This window comes from Octodon degus, unplaced genomic scaffold, assembly GCF_000260255.1.
Source record: "Octodon degus isolate 3935 unplaced genomic scaffold, OctDeg1.0 scaffold00040, whole genome shotgun sequence".
NCBI classification, from domain to species: Eukaryota; Metazoa; Chordata; class Mammalia; order Rodentia; family Octodontidae; genus Octodon; species Octodon degus.
In genome coordinates this window covers 2671292-2698824 of record NW_004524616.1, presented here as the reverse complement: position 1 = coordinate 2698824, position 27533 = coordinate 2671292, and the positions used below count along the sequence as shown (strand labels likewise).

General features: G+C 47.4%; 1 protein-coding gene across 3 annotated transcripts in view; it reads left to right on the top strand.

Moving 5' to 3' along the window:
• The window catches only part of Dpysl3 (dihydropyrimidinase like 3), a 124713-nt gene extending 97759 nt beyond the window's left edge, over positions 1-26954 (top strand). For 2 of the 3 annotated variants that reach the window (XM_004631259.2, XM_023715295.1), the window contains exons 4-14: positions 2340-2504; positions 5477-5538; positions 6409-6489; positions 10331-10399; positions 13659-13779; positions 18990-19146; positions 19767-19908; positions 21189-21359; positions 22324-22503; positions 23989-24151; positions 25495-26954. In XM_004631259.2, the coding sequence (XP_004631316.1) occupies positions 2340-2504; positions 5477-5538; positions 6409-6489; positions 10331-10399; positions 13659-13779; positions 18990-19146; positions 19767-19908; positions 21189-21359; positions 22324-22503; positions 23989-24151; positions 25495-25583 (1400 nt within the window). In that variant the 3' untranslated portion in view covers positions 25584-26954. The remainder of the gene's footprint in view (positions 1-2339; positions 2505-5476; positions 5539-6408; positions 6490-10330; positions 10400-13658; positions 13780-18989; positions 19147-19766; positions 19909-21188; positions 21360-22323; positions 22504-23988; positions 24152-25494) is intronic. The other variant, XM_004631260.2, reaches the window with a different exon arrangement.
• The last annotated feature ends 579 nt before the right edge of the window (positions 26955-27533 follow it).

Below are 27533 nucleotides of genomic sequence, written 5' to 3'. Positions count from 1 at the left end.
GAATTTCACAAAAATCTAAGGAGTTGTCTGCCAGTAGGTAACTAAACTGATGGCATACTGGGATGGTTCTTCCTGCTCCAGAGGAATCTCAGTGAATGTGGTCCTGTCTCATTGCTGAGCCCAACTGTGGTCAGCCAGAGTACTGTTTACTTTAACATCATATGCATCCACCCACAGGCATGGAGCCCCTGGGCTGTAGAATAGCCTGCTGTCCTGAACTCCTTTCTGGCAGGAGCACTGGCAGGGTTCACCTTCAGCTAGTGGGGTGTGGCAGCTGAGAAAAACTGCCTCAGGGCCATAAAATGTGCAATCCTGGGAGACCAAAGCTTTTCACCAGCTGCAGGGCGGAAGCCAGCTGACTTCTCAGCAATCTCCTGCCTGTGAAAGCCCTAGTGTGTTCCAGACATTAATAATGTAGCTAGACTCATTTACTCTTCAATGAATGCACCAGGGCTGCCTTTGATAGAAGTCTGAGGAAACAGTGATCTTGGCCAGCAGCAGTCTGCAATCAAAGCAAGAAATTGGACCCGAGCAGCATCCTTGGGCAGCGTGCTATGCTTGGTCTTCTGCACTACAGAAGGAGCAGAAGGAAAGTCAGAGACCTAGGTGACAAGAGTGATGCATACGAGGACACACAAAAGCATTCATGGCTTTCACAGTTAACTTGGAAATCCCAGATATTAAAAAAAAAGAAAGAAAGAAAGAAAAGAAAACGCAACCTGGTAATCCCACATCACTGTTCAAGTTGGCTATATGCTCTACACATATTTTTCCCATTTAACAAAAATAGGGGCCCCACTATTTGTACAGTACTGTATTTATCCTGTCATTTTCACTCAATTACATGTCACAAATGTCTTTCCACTCATTTATGTTTCCTCTACCACAATATTTCATAAGGGTCATCACTTTATGATGTCATTATGATTTCCATAGGCAACCAGACAGCCCTAGTTCTTGCCAGCTTTTCATTTACGTAAATAAGTAACATACATCCTTAAAATCGAGAGCTTGTATCTGTCCACACCAGTTTCCCTGGGAATAATTATTAGGCTTGGAAATGATGATAATACATGAAAAACCTCCAGACTTCTTATGTGAAGTTCTCAGGAAAATTATACCCATTCTCACTTGGTCTTAGCAGCTTATGGGGGAGCTGTGAGAATGTAACTTATGTGTTATCCTCACAAATGTAGAGGTGATTATGTGAAAAGCAAAATTATCCACAGATGCAGAAGGAAGAGTAGCTCTGAGTTCAGAGCCACTGGACGCTTGCCAGAAACATCACATGGAAATGAGATCCTTGGCTGTCGTGTTGAATTTACAGAACCAATGCGAGCTCTTCCTTCATCACTGAGCACGAAGGCTCACCTCTCTTATGCTCACATAACTTTAAAGCCCTTCCTGGCCCCTCACAGTGACACAGCCCTGGTAATGGCGTTGTACAATAAGTAAGGAGTCACTGAAGTGACAGCCACAGTGTCCAGCTCTGTACATGGATTTTTCTATTAAACTGTTGGGAGCACACTGTTTTAGTTACTGTTTACTCCTTGCTGGGACAGATATCCAGCCCTCAAATGAAGGAAAAAAGGTTTATTTAGCTCACAGTTTTTGGAGGTTTCAGTCCATAGTCCGCTGAGTCCAAGGCAAAAGGCAGCAGTTCGTGGTGGCAGAAAATGATGAAGAGCAGAGGAAAAGCAGCAGCTGCGGTGTCCATCAAGCCTCTCTCTTCCTTCTACGCTGACTGCTGAGACCAGCGCTCCACCTTGAAGATCAGAGCTCCTCCGAAGTAGCACCACGGCAAGACCAAGCTCTTCCAAAGTGGCACAGCTGCAAAGTGGCAAGATGAAGACCGAGACTTCTCCAAGGCAGCGGGGAAGGCTCAGAAGCCTTCCTCGCCTCCTTTATATAGTCTTTTTGTGCTGAGTCATTCTGGGGTGGTCCCGTTGTGCCCTAAGGTAGAAGCAATCAATCACACCCTAAGGTGGGCCCTCTCTGCCCTGCAGGACGGGGAGACCCCCACGGCCCCTCTGGAGCCAAGTCAGCCAATCTCAAATTGATACAATGTATCAACTACCACACACACTTATAAGGAAAGCACCACTACCCCCCTGTAGCACCTGTTTTAAGGAGAAAAAACTGAAGTTTAGAGAAGCTAGTTTTTCACAGATCTCGTAGCTAAAAAACATTTGTACCATCAGCATCCTCAAGGCTACTAGAGAACATTTTCCACTTTAATTTCAAGCTGAGGAAGTCCTTATAGGTATGCTAGGAGGAGCTTGTCTGGACAAGGGGGGAAAGCCAGGTCTGAGTCACCCACCTGGGCCTCTGTCTTTCAGTTGATCATGTGGTGCCTGAGCCTGAGTCCAGCCTGACCGAGGCCTATGAGAAGTGGCGTGAGTGGGCCGATGGGAAGAGCTGCTGTGACTATGCCTTGCACGTGGACATCACCCATTGGAACGACAGTGTCAAGCAGGAAGTGCAGAGCCTCATCAAGGACAAAGGTGAATCTGAGCATGCGTGCCCTGCTCCCTCATCCCCCCTCCCTTGGCATCTCCTTGACTGTCCTTCTCACACTGTTGGTTCGTTTCAGTCTTGCTTGGAGTCTAAAGCATTAAGCTTGAGAGCTGGATGTAGGGGTTCCGCTTCATACCAGGCACTTGATGGAGTGTAGCTCACCTCTTACAGGATCCTTATGAGCGAAAGATTGTTATGCCTGCTTTGCAGATGGTGAAGCTGAGGGTCAGACTGGGCGCAGGAACACGGAATTAGTAAGGAGTGGACCTACCCCACGGGGTCTTCCTCACTTCTATCCAATACCACCCATTTTGTAGAGGAAGACACTGAGGTTAGGAGAGGCTAATGTAGCCTACATAAGGTTACCTGCGCAGCAAATAATGAGATTAGGAATTGTAAAGCTTTATTATTTTTACCCCAGAGAGCAAACCACTGCTCATGTAACATTGACATCCTCAGAAAAATCTAACATGTTTTTTTTTTTTTTTTTGCGGAACCGGGGATTGAACTCAGGCCCTTGCGCTTGCCAGGGAAGTGCTTATTCCACTGAGCCATCTCCCCGGCTAACATGTTTTTAGGAGAAAGGATGTCTTGCCACTCAGGCTAGAAACTTAGGCTTAAAAATATGTTCCTGTTTCCACCTGGGTGCAGGGTGTAAAGTGTTTCCTCTCAAAAGTGCCTGATTTAAGCTTGTTGTGTTCTTAGATTCTCCTGTTCTCTACTTCTTTCTGTGTTTTGATCAGTAGATATTTAACACTTAAACCATTGTGGAATATTGTTAAGTCATGACCTGTACTGGACATCTAGTTCCATGAAGAACAATAGAATGAATGCCGCAAGTCACAAGTGCTGTCCTCACATTAGGAGTCTGGACTCACATGCTAGCATTCCACAGAAGTGCTTGCCCCTGGGGTGGAGGGAAGGGGCAAATCATCAGAGGGTGAATTTTGTGTTCATTCTTTTTACCCACAAATCCTGTCCAATTCATGGTGACACAGAATGTAAAAATCAACTTCTTCTTTTCTCTTTGTACCTTCTTTTGTGCTGGACATCTCAACTGAGTGAGAAATTGAATGGCTTTCACTAGTACATAGGGCCGGGGTCATTCCGTGCATAACAGGGAAGCTTTCCGGAAGAGTGGCCTGGGCCGAGCTGCCCTGAGCCGACCCATTCTGGGCCATACTCAAACTATAATCCACTTTTGGCTGGGAACACTGTGGGTTGAGATGGCCATAATGGTAGCAGACCAAAATTGTCTTCCTTTCCTCAAAATGATTCCCTGTTCCCCAGACCCACCTATTTATTTTGGGTGAAAATTTAATTTTCCTTATAACCCTGGCAACTGAGGTCTTTGAGCAGAGGCAAAACTTACTTTTGGTCCCCGTTAGTTCCGTTAGTTCTCTGAAGTCAGGATCCATGTCTTCTTTTTTTAATGCTTGAAATTCACATGAATTTGTTTAAGTTGAAAAACAGTGCTTAAGACTGCATTTGGAGACAACATGCTTTTGTTAATGAAAATCACAAGGAGCATTTCTAGCTGAACAAATCAGATTTGACTTTGGACTTTATTCTTTAAACAAATTGCAATGAGGAGAAATCTCATTTATTTACAGAAAACAGTATCTGCATACACACTGCAAAGTACAAGTTCAATGAGAGAAAGGAATTTGGTACCTGCCAGCATTTTGGAGCAGTTTTTGGAGAGCCTATTTTCATTTATTTTCACACCTTAGTCAGTCGTAGTATATAGCAGACATTTGGTAAATGGTGAAATAAATTCATCCTGAGAATCCTTGAATGGGAGCAATGGAACTGTCAGGATGGGTGCTGGGGCCTCTCCTGTAGCGTGTTACTGCCTTCACATGTCCTTATGATGTAGGGCATTGTTGTTTTTCTGGTTTACATGGGAGGCAAACAAGACCCAGGGAGATAAGTATTCCAGCTCACTCACTGTGTGCAGGGCTCCTCTTGTGCAGCCCTACTGTGCTCACAGCTAGTGCCAGAGTGCTGCGCCATGCTGGCTGCTGCCTTCAGCAAGACCCAAACGCATTGAGCTTCTGAGCTGGAAAGATGGTGAGCATGCCAGAGTCACTGTCTTCTAGCTGAGATCAAGAACCTAACACCTATGACTTGAGGAGCAGCTTATCAGTCCTTTGCCTGCTCTGCAGCAAGGTGCAGTGTATTAGTTACTCTTCTTTCGTTGCTGGGACAAATACCCAACACTCAAAATGAGGGAAGGAAAGGTTTATTTAGTGCACAGTTACTGGAGGTTTCAAGACACTGGAGGAGAGGGAGGAGGGACTGGGGCGCAGCCATGTCCAGGATGACCCTCTCCACACTTCTGAGAAAGCACAGGCTAGCCAGTTTAAAGGTTCGCACCTCTCTGACCCCACCCCAGTCCTCGGGCCACGCCCCTCGAGCCATGTGCTGCCCCTCAAGAGGTGACTGCCCCGTGATTTACATGAGGCTTTGCCAGGGCAACTAGATACAAACCATAACCTGCAGAAAAGCCTCCCCTGTAGAGGTGGCAGCAGGAGGCAGAGATCATAAATGAAAAGACCTGGACAGAGAGACATTCTACCAGGGCGGGCCCCTGGGGGCCAACATCTTCTGACCAGGCCCTGCCTCTTGACCTAAATTTAGTGATAGTGCTCCATTATTCAATCATCCTTTAAAAGCCCTGCCTTTGAATGTGTGAGATTTTAGAGGGACTTCTGGATATGAACCAGAATAGCGGAAGTGAGAAAATAGGCACAGAAGGAGGGGCCTTCTCCAGTGACACTTCTTCTGGGGTAGGAGTCAATGTGGTAAAATGTTTGTGGAGAATTCCAAAGGTCTAATGTATATTGGATAGCCACTGAGTAATGCACTCAGGTCCCATGGGTGCTAGGGGTGGAGCTAAGGAGAGAAGGCGGTAGCAATAATGTCTTCTGTTTTTCTCTTCTTCCATGCCTTGCAGGGGTTAACTCTTTCATGGTTTACATGGCCTACAAGGATTTGTACCAAGTGTCCAACACGGAGGTAACAACCCCTATGTGGTGCGGTTTGGGGTATCTGATGAATTTCCTCTTGTTGCTGAGTATTTTGGCCCTTGTAACATGAGTCACTGCAGTCAGTGTGGAAGACCACTGGGCCAGCACATTTCTCAAAGCGCTTGCTGTCCCCATGGCTTTGTAAATAAGGTGATGGGCAGGGCGCCACTGGGTGAGCAGACAGGGAGCTGGAACTTCCACTAGCAGCAGCTTCCTCGAAGGCTAAGAGGAAGGGCAAACCTAATTCTTTGTCCACTGTGCAGGTTCCTGGCCCCTTGTAAGCTGGGGGACAGTGTGGGATTCTCTGCCTTATCTGCTTAGGAGGACCTGCTGCTTCAGGGAATAGCTGTTCCAGCTTGCCTGTGCCTCTGCTTAGAAAGTCATGGCATGTGTCTATTCTAGACTAACCTCAAATAAGCAGAAGAAATACAAATAATTAATTCCTGTGCCTCTTGCTTAGGAGATGAAAGTTGGTTCAAACGTAGGGTTGTAGCTTTTCTGTTAGCTTTGACCTGGCTGTACTAGCCCTCTGGAACCCTTCTTCAAAGTTGTGTCTCAGCTCGATGGGAAATGATTCATTAGAAGTATGTTCCTGACCCACAGGGGGCAATCACCTGTGCTCCATTAGATTTGGGTCCTGTTTGTCTAGGAGTTATGCCAGGATCTTCAAGTGGGTGCATCACCCAGGGCTGCTTTGGACTATACTAAAATATATGCATATTTTAGACTCTATATCTGGGTTAGTCAGGGATTTGTCCTGGTTCATTCCATTTGTTTAAGCTCTAGTTTTAATAGCTGGCTTTCAAGTGAGGTGGCTAAGAGTGGCTGGGAAGGTGACACAAATTCATTTCTCTTTCAGCTCTATGAGATCTTCACCTGCCTAGGAGAATTAGGGGCCATTGCCCAAGTTCATGCTGAGAATGGGGACATCATTGCCCAGGTAACATCATGCAGCCCCCAACATGTGCTTCCTATCTCATTTCTTCATGGTCACATGAGCTCCTGGTGTATGGAAGAGTTCCTCAAGGTGCTTTGTTAAGGATAGAACTGGCCCAAAAGAACCTCACAGTCTATATGGAGGGAAAAAGAAGGGGAAATGGAGACAAGCGAGGAGAAACTACACAATACTGTGAAGCAGGAAGAGGTCTGGACATCCCGAGACCAGACGCGGTGTCCTGGAGGAGGAAGCTTCTATAATGGTCCAGTTAGTGGGAAAGCAGTCAAAGCTACATGACATTCTCTGTCCTGGAGAAAAGCCCTCAGGCAGCATTTCTCAGAAGCCAGAAATCTGATCCACATCTGCAGCAATCACAGCCTTAGATAATAAAGAACTTAGGTCTTGTGGGGATCGGGCTGGTTTCCTAGAAATCATATTGAGAAACATGAGGAAAGAATGATGAAAGCAAGGGCCCCCAAGGCCCAAAGAGCTCATTTGTAAGGCAGCAGAGAGCAGTCCGCTGCCTAATGGAAGAGATGTACACACAGATGCGTCTTGGGCAGGGCTGTGTTTATCTCTCAGTCATTCAGCACTGACCTCTGCTCGAAGGAGACAGCCAGTGAAACAGAAAGGGAGCTGGCTTAGTTCGCTTGACAGCACTAGTTACCAGAACCAGCTTTCATTCTTTCTGAGCATACTCTGAGCACTTTCTGCCAGATTCGAGGCTCTGAGGTGAGCAGAAACAGATGCATTCCAGTTCGCAGTGCTCTAGCTGTGCCTCCACTGCAGAAACTGCCCAGGCCTTGGTGGGAGCAGTCAGCAGGGATGTGGAATAAGTAGAGAGGTTGAAATTAGCGGAGAGGCTGAACCTCGTCTCAGACCCATTAGCTTCCTAATAGCAGATGCCTTTAGTTAAGCACTTACTACTATATGCCAGGCACTGGTGGGGACTCTGGAATGTTGTCATTTAGCCTTCTTCTAACCCTTAAAGGGACCATCATCCTCCCTGTTCTGTAGATCAGAGTTTGGAGTCCTGAGGATTATGTCTCACTCCAAAATTACAGCAAATAGCTGGGAAGACCAGATGTTACTCCTAAGGGCTTGTGCCTAAGGAGGCACCTTTGCCTAGAAATGGAGTTTGTGGGGTCCCTTCTTCCTCAAGCCCAGCTGCAGGCCCCTGGGGACACAGTGCCCAGAAGCGCAGGGCTCCAGCCATTGGGGTCTCAGAGTCTGACTGAAGTGAGAACTTTTCTCTTTCCTATGACCCAGGAGGCTAATTAGTCAGGCCCAGGTGGTACCTTCTTCCACATCTCCCACATACCCAGACATAATGAAATCATTTTCCACAGAGTGCCCAAGGGCCCACGAGTGTCAGAGCTGCCACCCCCACTTCACCAAGGGTTCCGTTCAGCAGCCAGAGCTCCAGCCTCTTCAGCTGCCCTTGAAGCCCAGCTCCCTGCTCCTCCACTCTAAAGGCGAGGGGACTCCAAGGCAGAGCCCCTCCCCACAGAGGGCTCTTCAGTCCCCTCCGCCCCCGGTTTTCCCCTGCCCCAAGAAGATCTGCTCTCTGTCAGGAAAATAATAAGGGCATTATTCCATTTGGATGAGTTTCTTGAGTGTGTTTATTAAATTCAGCTTGAGCAGAAAGATTTTATCACAATGTCTAAGTGAAGGCAGCTGCTGTCCTCAGCATTTCTTGCTACATTTCTGCAAAAGTGACTAAAGAGCCATAAGAAATCTCTTCCTTTGGCTACAAACAAGAGCGGTTTTCAAACCTTTTAAGTAAACAAGGTAGTATGAGGGTACAGCATCTCTGGGCATTCATTTAACAGTTTTTAGTTTTTATTAGTACATGTTTGGGATACATGATGCTTATGTTCATTGCGGGTGTTTGGTAGAGGTACATAACACGTCTGCGTGTAAATAAGCATCTTATCATTTTTAGTCTTCCAACTGTAAGAAAACTGGAGTTTAGAATAAGTCTTCCGGAGCCGGGGAGATGGCTCAGTGGAATAATCTCTTCCCTGGCAAGCGCAAGGGTCTGAGTTCAATCTCCAGTTACACACACACACACACACACACACACACACACACACACACACACACAAAGAATAAGTCTTCCCAAGAGTCATGAATTACAAGCACTGGATTTTCCTGATTCCACATCCTGAGATGCAGGAGCTCTGTAGCTGAGTATAGTAAAGTGTACCTGAAGATGCCTCCCAGCGGGTCTGTTGGCACACACTCTTAGTACTCTAGGAAAGTGAGGCAGAAAGACCTCAAGTTCAAGCGCCGTTTGGGCAACTTAGCAATTTAGGGAGACACTGTCTCAAAAACCAGTAAGAGAGGAAGTGCTCGATGGGAAGGCCCCGGGTTCAATCTCAGCCTCCCCAACATCACCAAAACCAAGGAAAATGTATCCCTAGTAAATGTGTTTGGAAGCCGCTGCTTGAGCTAGCTTTCTTCTGTGCATTATAAAGGTCTATATGACCAAAAGAGAAGTGAGTGCAGCGTAAGACAAAAGCATTACTGTCATCAACCACAAACTCTGTGTGGACTGAGGTGCCTCAGAGTGGACACTTATTAATTTTGGAGAAAATGTTACTCCACTGACGTCTGAATAAATGAGGACAGTGTGAATGACAAGTAGAGGTATTCTGCAGGAAAAAGCAGCCTCCGACCTTTTATGTAACTTTCTGAGTCTTCCATATACTTTCCTTTTTACTCCTTGTTTAGAGATTTTGAGTCCTGAACAACAAAAACATTAAAACTTTTCTAAAGGTCTCGGAGTTGGGAAGTGAGATAAGGCTCGCTCTAGCCACACTTCCCTGCAGGCCAAGGTCAGCAAGCTTGTGGGAAGGAGCGTTAGGAATTTCAGGGCGAATGCCAGCAAAACTGCAGGTGAGGTGGTTTCGGATCCCTGCCAGGCCCAATTAGCCCGGTGCGTGCGCGGTGCCCAGCCACCTGCTTCTCCCTGAAGGCTGGCCAGAACTCTGAGGAGTGCGGCACTTGGCCGTCAGGGCCAGGCAGGTCGGCTACAGCGTCCACTGATCGGCTAGAGGAAATCTGACCCAAACACTAACTCAGGGCTGTCGGGAGGCATTATTTCATCCAGTTAAAGTGTGAATTCATTCATTAACTGAAATGTAGGTTACTAGCTTTTCCCTTTATACATTCTGATTTGCTAGGTGAGAAAAGACCAGAATCTGCACTGCCATGAAAGCAGCCCAGGTGATTTCAGTGTGAGTGGTGCTTGGACCACACTTTGAGAAATGCTGCATTAAACTGTAAAGTCCTGCAATTCAAGTACTTATCACAGAGCCTGGTGTGAAGCAGATATTCAGTACATTTTTTGCATAAATGAGTGTAAGGTGCAGAAATGAACAAACCAACAAGTTAAGCAAATGTGATTTCACAAACAACTGAGTCTGAAAGATGTGGAGAGCGAGTGGGTGACCTGGCAGGAATTCTGATGGGTAACACAAAAACTGTATGTTCTCAGGAACCAGCTGTCTTACCTTCACTAAAAGGAAGTCACAGCCTGGGGAAATAGTTCAGCTGCATAAGTGCCTGCCCGGCAAGTGCAAAGTCTTGAGTTAGATTCCCCAGAACAAATATATATATCATATATATCATATATATATATATAATATATATCATATATATATGATATATATATAAGTGATATATATATCACTTATATTGCAACTTCATATATAGAATTAAAGTTTGTTGCATATACATATTATTTTCATCTTTTAAGTACATGTTTAGATCACAATGTACCAGTATAATTTTTCCAAATTTAGTTGAGCTTACCTCTTTTACTTCCCCCTCATGCTAGGAGCAAAACCGGATGTTGGAAATGGGGATAACTGGCCCAGAAGGCCATGTGCTAAGCAGGCCGGAAGAGGTAAGTTATGGGGCGGAGCTAAAGGGGGCTGTAAGGAGAAAAAGCAGCAGTAGCAATGGGGGTGCTTATGTTTATCAGCATGTCCAAAATGAGAGTCCCAAGCGCCTACCCCTCGCTGTGCACGTGGACTGTATTTGTGGTTGGCTTGCTTTTCTTGGGCCACATACAAACCATTGAGCGGCAGTTAGAAGTCTGCACACAGGAGAGCGGTATCAGAATAGTTCCTTCAAAGACCACTTCTGACTGATCCAAGCTCAAGGACCTGTGAAAATACATTAGAAGGAAATGCAAAGGAGAAACTTACTTGTGACCCCTAATCTTTTTTAAGATGATGCAAGTTGCAGTGAGCTCAGCAGAGTTGCAGTACAAGTGTTAAATTGCTAATGCCTTTCTTCATCATTGTGAATCTTGGAGACATTTGTGCTTACTATCTTTCTTTACACTATGGTTTGAGGCTGGCAATACATTGTTCATATGAATAGGAGGTTAATGGGGGTTTTTCACAGTCATTATGCCTATTGTTTTGCCTAAGGTGATGAGTATGTCCAGGTATGAGAATTTCCCACTTGTCATATGCATGTTGATGTACAGCTAAAGAACCAATCAAATGTGGCGAGTGACTGATTCCTTGTCTCTGGGGTGTCAGTGGCCTCACCTGCTGGCGCAGGACATACACCTGGGAATTGGCTGCCCATATGGCTGAGAGCAGGTTGGCTATGGGAGGACAGCCACTATCTGGCACCTGGAGCCAATCCAAGGCTCTTTGAATCAGTGAAGCAATTCTTGTGGCTCTATGGTCATTCCAAACTCTACTGCAGATAGAATAACCAGAACAAGAAAAGGTTGGGTTCCAGGGCCCAGCTCTGTGAGAGCCTTTTTGACAATTAAATATGACACATGGAGAAAAATGTTTCTGTGCTGAGGATCCAATGAATTTTCACAAACTAATGGAGCACCAGCAAGGGCTGGCCAGATAGCTCAGAGGAGTAAAGCACCTGCTTAGGCAGATGTAGGGGCCAGGGTTTGATCTCCAGCGTGCTGGGGGACCCTGCCCTGGGGCACACTGAGACAGCCATTGAGACTGGGTGGTGGTGTGTGCCTGTAATCCCAGCGCTTGGGAGACTGAACACAGGAGGATCACTATGATCTGTGTAATGAGACCCTGGAGACCCTGTACTAAATACATAAAAATAAAAGAAGCACCAGCAGCCACATAGAACTTGTTCAGCTCCCCAGAAACTCTGTGTCCAGTGATATTTTTGTTACCATATGAAATAGAAAATGCGCTTGTATTAAAGTAATTGTAAAGACCGTGTCATGACATTTGGCAAGGCCTGACTCCTTAATAGCACAGAGAGCACACCTGGTAGCGTGCTGACTGCGTGCACTACTTCAGTTGTCCTTCTTACTGCTGCTCCAAGGAGGCTGACGTTATCGCACAGGTAAAGAATCTACAGCTCAGCGGATCATGTTTGAAGAACTGGAACATTGTCCGTAGTGTGAGCAAGCCAGGGTGATCCACGCTGTTAGTGGAACTCTGTGAATGTTGGCCGCTGGAGAGTTGTGCTGGCAAAAGAGATTTCAGCCGCAGCCACTGCCAGGGGATTTCAGAGAAAAGTCTATTTTTGTTCTTTGGTTTGGTTTTTCAGCCTCCTCCTAACCCACTCCTCCCAACCTTTCCCTCATTCCCATCTCCTTTTTAGTAAAAAAAAAAAAAAAAAGTCTCAGCTGTAAATCTCTACAACCCTGTAAACCCTTTTGGGTGAGACTGGAGGGTGATGTAACCCTCCAAAGATAGGCACGCTGTGCAAGTGTGGAATAACCACGTTGCCAGAGGGGGGAGGTCACAGAGGCCACGGCTGAGGTCAGGGGTGCTGTGTGGTCAGCAGAGGTGTGAAGGGGCAGGATAGCAGGGAGAGCCAGCCCGCCTCTTTTGAAAGCACCCCAGGACACCCTATCCAGTGGTGCTCTGCAGAGTGGAACCCGAGGGATCTAGGGTGCAGTGGGGGGCTTTGGGCTGGCAGTGTTCAGCGGCACTCAGGGACTTCTACTAGCCTTTTCTTCACCAAATGAAGAACAGCTTGGGGGGTGCCCGCTCAGCCCCCCAAGTTCTAGGGCCAGTCTGCTGAATCCCAGGCAGGGCTGGTTTGCATTAAACAGCCACCGGGCATCTGTAAGCTATTTTGGTGTGTTTCTAAGCAGTGGACTGCACAGGCTAACCAGAAAGTCACATTCTTAAAAAAGGAGCTGATGGTGATCAGATGGAAAAACGCCAGCAGCAGGGTGCCAGGCTGCATAGGACTGATCGGGGCTTGGAGTAAGAACAGACTCACGCTGGTCAGGAACTAATCACCACCTAGACTGCCCCTTGACTTGTCCTGGAAGCCAAGTGACTGATCGCAGGAACTATCTCACTCAATCCTCTGAGCAACCCTGAGTGTCAGGTCATGTTAGTATCCCCGCTTTTACAGACAAGGAAACTGAGGCAGGTTGTGTGATGTACTTGACTCGTAAATATGCCATCTGACACACCCTGAGCTCTCAGACCCTCCTATATTAATGAAGAACGGAAATCTCATTACTTGTTGCTTGACAAATGGAACGGGGTTGGAAAGTCTATTTGAAAACATGAATTCTACATGAGGGTGGGATGGAAGAAATCAATAATAAAAGCAGTCTTTGTGCTGAGAAGCCTGGAGGTTATGTTTATAAGAAGTGCTCCCTAGAATTCACTATCGGTGGGCCAGTTTTTGCTTTAGGAAAGCACTGGAGGGGCCGTGATGCCTGATTGCTTTGACTGATTATTGTACACTTGACGATATTTTCTCAGAGAATCTCTCTTGAGAATATTGGAGAGCATGGACCCCCATTCAAGTACAGCCTATGTGATCGTGACAGGGAGAGGAGAGAGAAGGCTAAGAGCTCTAGGGGACAGTGAGTGAGTGCTGACTCCACGTTAGGCGTTGCTCTCGGACCCAGCCCTATGCTGTGTTTCTCTTACCTGTTTTAGCCAAGAGGGGTAAAGGCACTGACGAGCTAAGAAAAGCACAGAGTTAGGAGGTAACGGATCTGAGGTGCAGGTCCAGGTGTCTAAGTCCAGGTCCTTCTCAGTTTTAAACTTGTGCACAGTGCTGTACTCTCCCTTGTATGGAGGTGGATGAGTGGCCAGGGTGAAAGGCTTGGGTTCCTGTTGACTCGTGTGTGTGTGTGTGTGTGTGTGTGTGTGTGTGTGTGTGTGTGTTGGTGGTCTTTTTTGCAGCTGGAAGCTGAGGCTGTGTTCCGTGCCATCACCATTGCCAGCCAAACCAACTGCCCCCTGTACATCACAAAGGTCATGAGCAAGAGTGCAGCTGATCTCATCTCACAAGCCAGGAAAAAAGGTAACGGATGTTCTTGGAGCCCCTGCGACACTCTCTGGTCCCTTCCTCCCCTGGCTGCCTGTACAATAGAAATGGTGCTTGCTTTGCTCACTGCTGTGCTCACTCGGAAACCTCAGTGCACACTCAGGACCAAGATCCTCCCCTCTGAGGCTCAGGAGGGTTCTGCGGCTTGCCTAGGATGACACAGCCTGAACAGATTACTAGGGGACCTGACATCTTCTCTATGCGACCTTTCATTCCCAGTTCACATTATGTGAGCTTTATAAATTTGCACACTGGTCAAGATTACTAGTGTGCCAGAGTCAAAGATCCAGCCCAAACTAGCTTAAACAAGCAAACAGACGCCTGGGATTGATTGTGGGTATTCATGCTTGGCCTTCCTGAGGGGTTTTAACAAAGGTATCTATCACTCTTACTTGGTTCTTGGCTCTCTTTCCTCCCTGGGGGCTTTGCTGTCATTGTGAACAGTGACAAGGACAGAGGCCAGGAGCACAGGGACTGCCTTTGCTTGGGTCACTTGCTCATTCCTGAACCAAACCCTGTGCTAGGGATGATGGTACGATTGAGCCAGGGCTGCAGGCAGGACACAGCACAGGGTCACCCAGCCAGCCACAGAGGTCAGTGTGGGTTCTCTTGGGAGCTGGGCAGAGTGGGTCTTGCACAGATGCCCACCACCAGGGCCTTCACAGCACAGGCCCCGGCCCCTGCTGACTTTCTGTTTCCTCTCTCCACTGCTGTTAACCTGGCCCTCAGCTCCCTAGTGCGCAGCTAAAGCTTACTCCCATTTCCAGGCTTTCTTCCCTCATTTTGGTTCTCATCCTCAGAGGCGGAATAATGGGCTCGACTCTGTGAGTCGAGTGAGCAGTGTGGCTGAAAAACTGGAGATGGCTGCATGTCTGGGCGTGAAGGAAGATCGGCGGGGCCCGGTTGCGCCATCATGACTGCCGTGTGTTGGCAGCCAGCCTGGCGCTGCAGACGCCAAGATGAGGGCTCATCTGCCAGAATGGCCTGGGAAATTCCACATGTGGGTGGCTGGGGTCTAGAACAGCTCCAGCTGACCCTGCTGGCTGCTTTGTCAGCTGCATGGCCTTCTGGCCCCGGGCTACCCTTTCCTAATCGAAGGACGTTCTTCCTGACTGCCCAGGTCCAGCTGGCAGTTTCGGGGTATCTGCCCTCACTATGTTCATGGTAGGCTGCTCCTGTCTCAGCACTTAAGTGCCTCAACTGACATGGCAGCATTGCTCCACTGGGCATAAATCATTGGGTGAGAACCAGGAAAGCAGCATTTGTTACCCATTCTTGGGGAAAGGAAATGGGAGAGGGGTTGTGCAGGGACCGCACCCCACCCTGAACCCACATCCTTTGAGCCAGGACCACCCATCATACTCAACACTGTGCTGGTAGCTGCATCACTCCAGGAACCCACCCCCAGGATGACCTGAGATCTCCAAGGATGGGGTGTTTCAGTTGAATGCTTCTCTTATTTCGAAGTTCACAAAGAGGGGCCAGCGAGATAGCTCAGTGGACTAAAGTGCCTGCTTAGGCAAGCTTAGGCAAGTGCAGGGACTGTGGGTTGGATCCTCAGGACCACATGGCTTGCCAGCCCTGCCTCCAGGGTGGGCTGAGCCAGGCAGTCTGGGCATAGTAGTGGACACCTGTAATCCTAGCACTAGGGAGGCTGAAACAGGAAGATCACCATGAGTCTGAGCTGCATAGTGAGACCCTGCAACAACAAAATACAATTAAAAAAGGAAAATTCTTCCTTTTAGCCTCTGGCTCATGATTCCCTGGCAGAGAGACCCAGTGCAGCTGTGTCTCCAGGGTGGAGGGATGTTTTCTTTCCATGATGAAAAACTGCTGAGATTGAAGCCAGCAAGCATCTCAGACTGACTTTCTCAGGAATAGAGTCCCAAGCATCCCCAGCTGGCAGACAGTGCAGCAGGACTGTGCTTCCCTCGGAGCCACGTCTGTTTAGCTCCAGAGGAAAGCAGTCACCTTCCATCTGGGAATAACTCTGCAAGGCTGCTCAGAATGGGGGTTAGGGAGCTTCAGTTTAGTGAGGACCAATGCGATGCCCAGCTCAAACTGTACAGGATCTCAGGAAGCACTAAGGCATGTCATGCGGGCCTTCTTATCCTGTTTCACATGAAGAAATTTAGAGTGCAGCTTGACTCGGATCTCCCAGCTATATGGCCTCACGTTCAAGCCCAAGTATAAGGACAGTATTTGCTTTCTGCTCTGCTGGGAAGCACCCAGTCTAGAGAGATTGGTCGTCCACTTTCAGGGTTGTATTTCTTTGAATAGTAGTTGGGTGTTCCTCTTGACTCTTTTTGTATTTCTTTGTGGCCTTGGATGCTTTATTTTGGGAAATATTTTTGCGAGCCTGAAAGCCTCATCAGTTATAGGACAGGCTTTGTTAACACCTCCTGGTAAAGCAGGGCTGCCATGCCGGAATTATTGCCAGGGCTTCTTTTGTTGTGGCTGACATCACTCAGCAGTCAGGAGTCTTTTGTAGAGAGACAGGAAGCATTATTGAAATTCTTCCCTCTTGGAATTCCAGTTAGTTACCAACTGAATGGACTTGAAACAAGGTGCAACTTCTTTATAATCCTGCCCTAGAGACTCTTGGAGCTTGACCAGTGCGAACCTGGACAGTGGAGCACCAAGGACCAACATAAGGAGCCCCAGCTGTGCAGGGCATCCCTGACCCATGAACAGCTGGCGTGGAGAAGCTGGGCACCATCTACCTTCTGAGGCAGCAGTTGCCTTCTGTGTTACTGTCCTTCCTCGTGAAGAAGCTCAGCCAGAGCCTAGGGCAGTGCTCTGTTCTGTGTCCTCTCTCACCTCTCCTCACTTAAGCACCTGGCTCCTGACAAAGAAACCAAGAAGCCAGCCTCACCTTTGATATACCCAGGCTCCTTGAGCAAATCTCTTTCTGCTTTAGGTTAAGAAGCAAAAAATGCTGAAAAAGGTCATGAACACCTCTGAATGGATTCACTTTGTGGACCCAACATGTGTCCATGTATCAGAACGATCTTGAAATTCCCAATGAGGGGAGGTATTTTCAGGACTTCAGGACTTATCACGGAATCAGCTATTACTGAACACCTGCTGTGTAACACACACCTCTCTTTTGCTCCATCCTTTCATTTCTCAAGCCTCACGTGTAGGCATCATCTTGGTCCATCAATTCTAGGATAAGCATTTTGGTATTTCTTAAATGAAGATAAATCTTGAAATCAATGCATTTTTGTTTTCTTTGCCTAAAATTTTAATTTGCCTCCAGATTTGAGGATTAATGCTGCATCTCATAACCAGTGATGCTTCTTATCCAGGGAATACAATATTGTTCAAATTTAGCAGCTAAAAAAGCAAAGACTTTTAAAAGATGGGAATATTCCTTGGTTTGGTGTAGAAAGAAACAGTATAGTGAAAATGACCGTAGTCCAAAAATTGTTGTACACACTTAATGTAATCTTAAGCAAAATACCATTAGAGTACCTCACAGGATAAGAGAAAACATTCCTAACATTCATTTGGAACCAGAAGAGGCAGAATAGCAAAAGCCATCCAGGGTAACAAAGACAGGCAGGGAGCATCACAAATGTACTGTGATAAAAACAGAATGGCACTGGCAAAAAAACAGACCCAAGGATCAATGAAACAGATGAGAAGATGCAGAAAAAAACTCCAAGCACACTGAACCACCCTATCTTTTACAGAGGGGCCAAATGTGTTCACTAGAAGATAGCTTGTTCAGTTAATGATGCTGAAAAAACTGTCTCTGCACACATTGAAAACTAAAACCAGACTGTGGTCTATCACTATGCACTAAACTAAAATCAAAATGGATCAAAAATTTAAATATTAAAACAGAAACACTACATCTGCTAGAAGAGAAAGTAGGTAGAACCCTTAAGGACATAGGTGTAGGCAGAGAATTAATGAACAAAACTCATCACATGGGAAATACTACAAACAATCAACAACTGGGATCTCATCTTATTAAAAAGCTTTTGCCAAGCACAAGGGCCTGAGTTCAATCCCCAGTTCTAAAGAAAAAAAAAAAAAAAACACTTTTGCATCACAAAAGAAATTACCAATAGAGTGAAAAGTCAACCTGCAGATTGGGAAACAGTTTTAGCAACTTGCTTCTCAGACAAAGAACTAATTATCTAGACTATGTTGAAAATTGAAAAACATCAGATCCCCTAAATTCAAAGACCCCATGCAAAAACGGGCATCTGAAATGAATGTACACTTCTCAAATGAAATAAAAATAGCAGATAAATATATGAAAAACTGTTCAACATCACTGATCCTCTGAGAAATACAAATTAAAACAACACTAAGATTTCAACTCACCCCAGAAAGAATGGCTGTCGTCAAGAAATCAGCCAGTAACAAATGCTGGTGGAGCTATGGGAAAAAGAAACCCTTCTCCACTGTTGCTGGGAGTGTAGACTGGTGCAACCACTGTGGAAATCTGTGTGGAGATTCCTCAGAAACCTAAAATTAATGTCCCATTTGACTGAGCTATTCTTCTTCTTGGTATTTTCCCCAAAGAATTAAGACCATCATATTACAATGATATATACACACCCATGTTTATAGCAGCACAGTTTGTAATAGCTAAACCTTGGTAGAAACAGTCCAAATGCCCATCAACCAATGAATAGATAAAAAGATGCTTTTTTAAAATATAGTAATTACTCAACCATAAGGAAGGATAAGCTTGACAAATTTATTGCTAAAAGATGTACCTTGAGACCATACTCTTTAAGGGAAATATATCAGTCACGTATAAATACCACACTGTGTCACTGGTGCCGGGAACTGAAAGTATAAGTAAGAACCAAACTGTACAATAGAGATGGTGAAATGGAAAGAAACTAATCAAAAGGGGAATGGGGGAGAAGAAAAGGAAAAAATTTGAAAAGATTAATACAATGGAAAGAAGCTTTGTAAATAAGAAGGGGAAAAGGAGTTAGGGAAGGAAGATGGGAGGGAGAAAAGACAAATCAACATGTATAGGTACAGATTCCCTACAGTGAATGTGATCATTGTATGTACCTAAATTATACCAATAAAGTTAATTTAAAAAAAAGTGGGAACATGGACTCGAACCCAGGTCTGCCTAACTCCAGAGCCATAGCCTGCAGCAGGCCCAGGAGCATGCGCACCCATTACCTGTTTCCTCCCTCATCCAGGAAATGTAGTCTTTGGTGAGCCCATCACTGCCAGCCTTGGTATAGACGGAACCCACTACTGGAGCAAGAACTGGGCCAAGGCTGCTGCATTCGTGACATCCCCGCCTTTGAGCCCGGACCCAACCACTCCTGACTACATCAACTCCTTGCTGGCCAGGTGGGCACAGGCACTTTGTGGGGACACCTGGGGCCAGCTGGGGTGGACTGGGTAATCCCTTCCACTCACAGCATTGCCATCTGCAGTGCGAAATTCTCCTGCAGCCTGGGGCGTGGAAAACAAGCCCTTCCCAGATTTCAAATGAAACCACACAGGAATGATGTTCATAATGATCAGAGCAGTTAATACCCGTATGACCTCACATTTTCCTAATCACAACTTTACAAGTCAGGCTCTATTAGCACCACTTGACAGATTAAGCAACTGAAGGTCAAAGAGCTGAAATTATTTGCCTCCTAAATTCAAATAAATTTTTGTTATGACTCTTAGCCAAAATTAAAGTTACTGCCCCTGGTGGACATGTAGGATCAGGCCCTCACTCATGTAAGTCCCTTTCATTTTGCTCACAAAGAGATGATCTAATCCCACCCCCTCATTTTTCAGATGAGCACCTGAGCCCAGAGAGAGTTCAAAACACACCCAAACTCACACAGCTCGTCAGGGGTAGAAAAGGAATTACAAACTGAAATAGGACTCTAAATCCTCATTTTAGAAAGCAGATTCTGGTCTCCTGTGCCCTGCCATGCCACCTGTTCACGGGGCACTTTTCTCCCTTCTAGTGGTGACCTGCAACTCTCTGGCAGTGCCCACTGCACCTTCAGCACTGCTCAGAAAGCCATTGGAAAAGACAACTTCACAGCCATCCCCGAGGGCACCAACGGCGTGGAGGAGCGGATGTCAGTCATCTGGGACAAGGCTGTGGTGAGGGGCTGAGGCCATGGGTTGGGTGGCCAGGGAACAAGTAGCCTCAGGCCAGGTCACAGGCCAGAGCTGCTGCTTCTCTATGGCTGGTGAGGACACGGAGGGCAAGGTGTACTTCACATCTGCTGGGATATGCCGAGCTGGTGGCGCGGGTGCCCAGGAGTCTACCTCCTAGGGATAAACCCCTAGGTCCAGGATTCTGAAGTTTTCCTCACCTGGAATCTTCACAACTGGAACCCAGATGTACAGCTCCTTCATGGATTATACACATAATCTGTGCTTAAAATATTAGTGAATTCATTCTTTGAGAGTTTTATGACTTCTTTTGAAAGGGCTAGAAATAGTGCTTTCGAAATGCTAAGCTAAAAGTCTGTCTCAGGTCAGTTTGCCCACCAACTGTGCCCTGTGCTGAGGACACAGGCATCCAGCTCTGTAAGACATCATCTGTCAGGGTCTGGCAAAGCGGCCGTGTCCTGTTCTCCTTACTCATATCACAAGGACTGATAAAGGCAACAGCCAAGGAAACAAATGACGTGAAAATTTTAATAAAATTTATAATCAACTCAATGATCTTGATCACTTTCCTGTTCTCAGCACCAAATATGCATAGTCTCTGTACTGTCTTATCCACCGAGGCATTTTTCTCCTTGCCTCCTAGGGAGCTCAGAGCTAGATTTTAAATTCAGATCTTTCCTTACTTTTAAGAAATTAGAAAAGATAGGGGCTTATTTTTTGTCTCTTCTTTTACATGGTTAGCTTTCATCTGTTTTTTTCAATTTTGTATTTATGATATATGTATGTGTCCTTGCGCTGTTGAAATGATTTTAGGTAACATATACATACCTACACTGCTACATAGTAGTGTTTCAGCCAAAACTGAGCTACATAAGGGGTCCCCTAACATCATATTGCCTACTTTTATCTCAGCCATCCTAGTGTGTGGTGTTCATTCTCCATGGGGGCCACACGGTGCACCCCCTCCTGTTAAGTGATGCATCGCTGTGTATTTTAATTGGCAACATGATACATCCTCAGTAAAGAGCACGTGAAAATCTCCTAATTGGGCTGCCGGGGGATGGCCTTTGCTGTCCGACCGGTGAGACCTTGCGTATTCCTTGAGTGGACACACACACACCCGCGCGTGCGCCGGAGCCCCAGGCTTTGCGGGTCTGGGCAGGGCGGGGCGGCCATCACCCACTTCTCCCTATCAGAGCAGAAATCCTGCACGGGTCCATGAGGTGACGTAGACCCTAGACAAAGAATGTTTTCTATGTCACCAGGCCACCGGGAAAATGGATGAAAACCAGTTTGTGGCCGTGACAAGCACAAATGCTGCCAAGATCTTTAACCTGTATCCCCGCAAGGGGAGAATATCCGTGGGTTCCGACAGCGACCTGGTCATCTGGGATCCAGACGCCGTGAAGATAGTCTCTGCTAAGAACCACCAGTCGGTAGGACCGGGCGGGGGGAGGGGGCCCACGGGGGGCTGAGGAGCGGGTGCGTGTGTGGGTGTGCTTGGGCAGGCTGGAACTCAGCTCGCCCTGTGGGTGCCGCCCTTCGGCCTGCCCAGCCGACCCCCGGCACAGGGCGCTGCCCTCAAGGCCCTGGAGGGAAGGGCTGGTAGACCTCCCTCCTCTGCTCATTCTCAGGCTTTCCAAGGCTGAGTCTCTTTGTTTTGAGAGGAGGAAGACTATAAATACTTTTTTCATATGTTGTCAGTCGTGTGCATAATAATAACCAGCGCTCAGTGTATACAGCAGGTACTCCATTCACTTTAGTGAAAAACGTTTCAGCGCTTGGGTTTCAGTCCCTGGGCCTGTAGCTCACCGCTTCTCCAGCACAACCCTCCGCAGGCGGTGACTGCTGCACCCGCACTGTGTAGGAAAGGAGGTGCAGGGATGGAGGAATGAAATCGCTGCTGCACCCCCGTAGGAAAGGCATTGTTTACCCCTGAGGGTCCGACTGCCCACTGATGTTTTCAGCCACTTTACAGTGATGTCTCCCCTTAATCAGGGAAGGAGTCAGAGAGACCCCGTTTTTGGTGTGAGGACCTTTGCTCACACACTTATTGTCATTTTGAGCTAGCAGGGGCCCAATGGCTACAGGGCCCCCTCTGGTAACACTCAACACCAGACTTGCTGTTACTCAGCTTTGCTTTGAATACCACGGCGATGGACCTCCGCTTGCACACTCTATTAAAGACTGGACACTGTTCCGTGCTACAAGGCCAGTTTCTCTTAGCAAGCGTGAGCATCTTGGTCCCTTCTGGCCACTGAAAGGTTTCAGAGTCACTGTGTGAATTTTTCTTGCCTACCTGGTTTTTTAGAAACCGAAAGCAGGTTCCCAAACACAGAATGTGACCGCGATCTTTCTCTTCCTTCGCTTGTTCCATGCCTTTGTCCCCCACTCCCCCAGGCTGCCGAATACAACATCTTTGAAGGCATGGAGCTGCGTGGGGCGCCCTTGGTGGTTATCTGCCAGGGCAAGATCATGCTGGAAGACGGCAACCTGCACGTGACCCAGGGGGCCGGCCGCTTCATCCCATGCGGCCCCTTCTCTGACTATGTCTACAAACGCATCAAAGCCAGGAGGAGGGTAAGCGCGGGTGGAGACTGGAGGGGAAAGAGCAGCGTGACCTGTGCAGGCCCAGGCAGGGGGACCCTAGGATCTGAGAGCCTGACTCCTGCAGACTGCGCAGAGAAATCTCAGCGGTGTGCTCAACCTAAAGAGCCAGCCTTTAATTTGCTATGAAAGGGAGATTTGAAAACAGGCTATTTTCCAGATAACTTCCTTACATTTTATATTTAAAATGATTTAAAATTTGAATAATCTGTTGTAGTTTTTGTAAAAAATGAATTAAAAATTCTCAAAAAGCAATCCCATATGAAGGTTTAAAACAAGAAACGGAAGTGTATCCTCACTGGTCCCTGCCCCCGCCTGAGTTGAGCTATTCTGTGGGCTCATGCTTACAACTGCTAGCTACTGTGGTTCAAATAAAATCTTACTGATGTCCCTGACTTTGTACACACACATGCACACACACATCCATACATGCACGCACACATGCCCATGCACACACATGCACCCACACATATGTGAATAGCCCTAATTCATTTAAGGATGAGGCTCAGCCGTTTCCTGGCACGGCTTCTTCCCGCCCGCAACTCAGAGTCTCCTTTCTGTAATCAAGGGGCTTCACACAGCAAGGTCAGACCAGATTCGCACTACAGGGTCTGCCTGAGAGAGAAGGAAATGGAACTCAGCTCTCTAGGTCTACCCGTCTCTTCATTAGCGTGAATCAGACTCCACAACCAAAGAAATGACAGTGAGATAGAGTCACTGGTGTGATGAAATCATTTGCGAGTCACTGTGCTTGCATGTTAGCTGAGCGTGACTTCTATACCTGCACCCCAATCACAAGCCAGGAGGACAGTGCAGCAGCAGAACGGGTCCCTGTGCTGGCCCAGCCAAATGCTGGCCACTGATCACACATGGGAGGCCAGAGCTGGCTCTGCTCCGGCCTTGGGTGGTCTTGCTGTGCCTGATAGGCTGGAAGCCTTTGGGGAAGCCACTATGTTTCGTGTGACCGTGAACCCAGTGGTCAGTGGTGCCCAGCACAGAGCATGTGCTCAGCTATCTTTCTGGCTGGCTCCTCAGCCCTGGGTCCCCAGCCCATGCCTGATGTGTATGATGTCGGCTCAGCCTGCTGCCCCTCCCTGCACTCCAGGTGCTGTGTCCGTGGTTCTTCCTTTCTGTAGCCATCTACCATGGGAACCGCACTCGCTGCTCCCTGTGAGCTGCACTCCCAATCACACTACCCAATTGCATCTCCCCCCCAGCCTTATCCCTCCCCAAAGCCCAAGCCTCTAAGAGCATCCTTTGGTCCTGCAGATGGAAGCTCATCAACTTAGGACCTTGGGGGCTACTTCCATTTCAATCTAATCATGATGTCTTTCTTTACTGTTACTATTTCTCCCTTAAAGTACTTTCATCATTATCATCCCCTCCTTTCCTGCACACACAATTAGGCCCTAAACTGTCAAATGAATGAGGGGTGACATGTCATTTCTCTGGCCACAGATGGCAGACTTGCACGCTGTTCCGAGGGGCATGTATGATGGGCCCGTGTTTGACCTGACCACCACCCCCAAAGGGGGCACCCCTGCGGGCTCTACCCGGGGCTCTCCCACCCGGCCCAACCCACCCGTGAGGAATCTCCATCAGTCGGGCTTTAGCCTGTCAGGTGAGTGGGACAAGCTGGTCAGGGTGGAGGGAGGTGGAAAGGGGAAAACCAGTGCCCTGGGGCCTCAGGGTGATCCTGGGAGCTTTCCTGGAACGCATGTTCCAGCCCAGGACTGGCATCTTCTTTAAAGGTTACTGGGGCAAGCAAGAGGGTCAGCAAGGGGTCCTGGTCAGAAAGTCAGACAAGCCACCAGCAGGTTAGAGACTAAGGCCAAATGAGCACAGCTGTTTAGAAACCAGACCTGGTTGGGGACAGAACAAGGGAGCTGGTTTTCACTCTGAATCCATGATTTTTTGTGTTAACCTATGAAAACTATACAATATATAGTGTTAACTTTGAAAGTTTGTACAGATTTAAAGAAAGTTCACCTTATGCTTCTGTTCAAATTGCTAGCTTCTTCTAGTCTAGGGTTTGTAGGCTATGCTCTCCTCTCTACTAGTAATAATGCTGACAGCAGCTTCCATTGATTGAACATTCACCACAGCTTACCCCATAATTTTATTTATTCTTTTAAGAATGCTCTGAAATAAATGAAGCGCAATTCTTCTGTTGCTCCATAGCCAATGATCTTAAAGCAGGGAAGAATGATAGATTTGTGTCCTTATCATGGACAGTAAATATGAGGGAAGCGAGAGAACCAGACAAGATATTTCAGGGAAAAAAAAAAAAATCACAGCATATAGGGAAAAAGGAAAGAAACAGAAAGAAAAGCAGAAGAGGCAGACCAACACCAGAGCATTCAGGCTTTGGGGTAATTTTACCAGAGCTCTCAGCCTGCGGACTCAGAGCAGCTTTTGGGAGCATTTTAATGTTTGGAGTTCCCTCTGCTCCGGGGTCCTAGAGGCTGCATTCTGAATGGACCCACGAGGGCGTGGCTTCCTTTTAAGGAGCCACTTCCGGGGGACTGGGAGACCTTCAGCAAGTGTTCAGCCTTCTGAGCCCCAGCCCCGTCCTCTGGGAGCAGGAGCAGCGGCAGTGGGGCTTCTCCCTGGAGCCATGGTGCTGAAGGTACAAAGAGGTGACAGTTGAGTTCTTGAAACAGCTCGAGAAAGGAGCTGTGTTTTACGTCCCTATCATTCCTTTTCTTGCTCTCATACCATGCTGAGGGGCAGGTGAAACCTTGATAAGAACTTAGCTTTTCCTTCCACGAGGTACTTCTTTTCCGGAATGGGAGAATGAATATGAAAAAATCATGACTTGCTGTAAGTTTCCTGGGAGCTGGCACAGCAGGAAGGCACTTCGTGTCTTACACTTCTACAGTGAGTCCGTTTCTCTTTTGCTCATTCCCCTGTCCTCTCTTTTCCTTTTTTTCTTCCCTCCCTCCTGGGGATTGCTACCTGCAGGCACCCAAGTGGATGAGGGGGTCCGCTCAGCCAGCAAGCGCATCGTGGCGCCCCCTGGAGGCCGCTCTAATATCACATCTCTGAGTTAAGCAACCTCTCCCCAAAGGGGGACAGAAGCAAGAAGAGATTTTCTCTGAAGCCAAATTGGTACACCAATATTTAAGCAGGAAAGCAAGTCTAAACGGTTGCTATCTAAAGAATCAAGAAGCCTCAAGCCTTATGTCTCTCCATGTTAAGCTCGCTTGCTTAGCTTTACGAATATTGCTTTGTTTTGTTTATGCATAGCCTTGATTTGTTGGATCTTCTGCCCCATTTACATGCATGCAATCAGACAGGCCGCTAAGGTTAAAAAAAAAGTCTGCTATATTCTAGTGTTGAGAGCGTGTGTAGTGCTGCATCTTACGACAAGGGGACAGATGAAGCTGGGAGGTCAGGGAAAAGAACAAAGGGGACGCAGGTTATTTGGGGCAAGGGGGTGGTGGGAACCAAGAGCAAGGTGGAGGGCACAGAGGGGACGGGGTCGGGTGTGTAGGAGGGAGGTGGGTGGGCTGGGTGAGCAGAGGGGGTGTTGTGTACTGTGTTGATGCACGTTTATTTCCGGAGGGGCCACTTCTGGCAGCTGTCACTTACTGTGGTCCCTGAGGATCTGCAGAGAAGGTAGACTAGTCTTTGGGTTCTGGGTTTGTCCTGTCCCTTCCTAGGAGATTTTGTTTCTTTGAACATTTATTAAAACACCAAAAACCCAACCAGTCCTTCCACCTGCTTGATTATACCAGTGTTTGTTTGGGCCTCTTTCTCGGTGTTGCTTTCAAATCCTCCTCATTCCTGGGTGGGGAAGGTTGGATCAAGAAGAGCAAATGATGCACCTCTCCCCTTGTCCTCCCCACCTCTATGGTGCTCTTAAAAGGCAAAAGAGGAAATAGCACAGGCTCTTGGGTGGAGGCAGCAGAAGCTGAGATGCACCTCTTGACCAGCTGCTGGGGGGGAGGGGGTGTTGCTGGGTGGCACCCACCTTGGAGCTTTAGCTCCAATGGGCGCAAAGAAGGAAGGGCCTCCGTTGCCAGTGGTGGGTGCAGGGTTCTCTTGATCTCTGAGAACCACGCACATTGGTGACTGCATAGGATTTTTAAATCAATTTTGTTTTAGTTTCTTAACTTTTACTATTAATAGGTACTGTCAACTTATGTGGGAATCAAGCAGAATTTGAGAAAGCCAGTCCTAACCAGAGAGAACATATTTGCAAGCCTGGTTCTGTTTCTCAGTTCTAAGCCATCAGTGTCCTCTTGCATTAGCAGATCCTTGGGGAAACCTTTGTTTTGTTACCAAAATCTGAGTTGCAGTGACATATGACACAACGTGCTTTCCTGATGGGGTACAGGAAGGGAGTTAGTGGAGTGTTCACATAGCCTGTCTGTCAGAGCAGTGTCCATGTCCTTCTCAGGTCCCCCCCACCCTGGTACAGGGTCTTACTATGTAGCTTAGACTCTTAGTGATCCTCCTGTTTTCAACCTCCTCAGTGCTGGGATTACAGGCATGTACCACCACGCCCAGTCTTGGTGACTCAGCATGCCTGGGAGCAGGACCGATGTGGCACATGGTGCCAGGAATCAAATCCTGGTCAATATGCTTGCCTAAGCAGGCACTTAGTCTGCTGAACCATTTCATCAGCCCTCAGGCCACTTCTGAAAACTCAATTTTGGAGCAGATTCTGATCGAACCCAAGATGCCCCTCCTTGCACCGGAAGAACACCCTAAGCCTGGGGTTACTTTTGTGCCCTGGTGCACCCAGCCGGTAGAGCCCTGTGTACTAAGTACTTTGAAGAGCAGAGCAGGCCTCACACACCTTTTAAGTGCTTAGGAGAAACCAATGTCTCTGGCTGCAGCTGTTTTTGGTGCTGGAGATTAAAACCAGTGCCTTCCAAATGCTAGGTGAGCCCTCTGCCACTGAGCTATACCAAGCCCTGACTGTAGATTTTAATAAACTAAAGACCAGAGAAAAGTGACCACTTAGCTTCAAACAGTTTAGAAATGGAACGAGC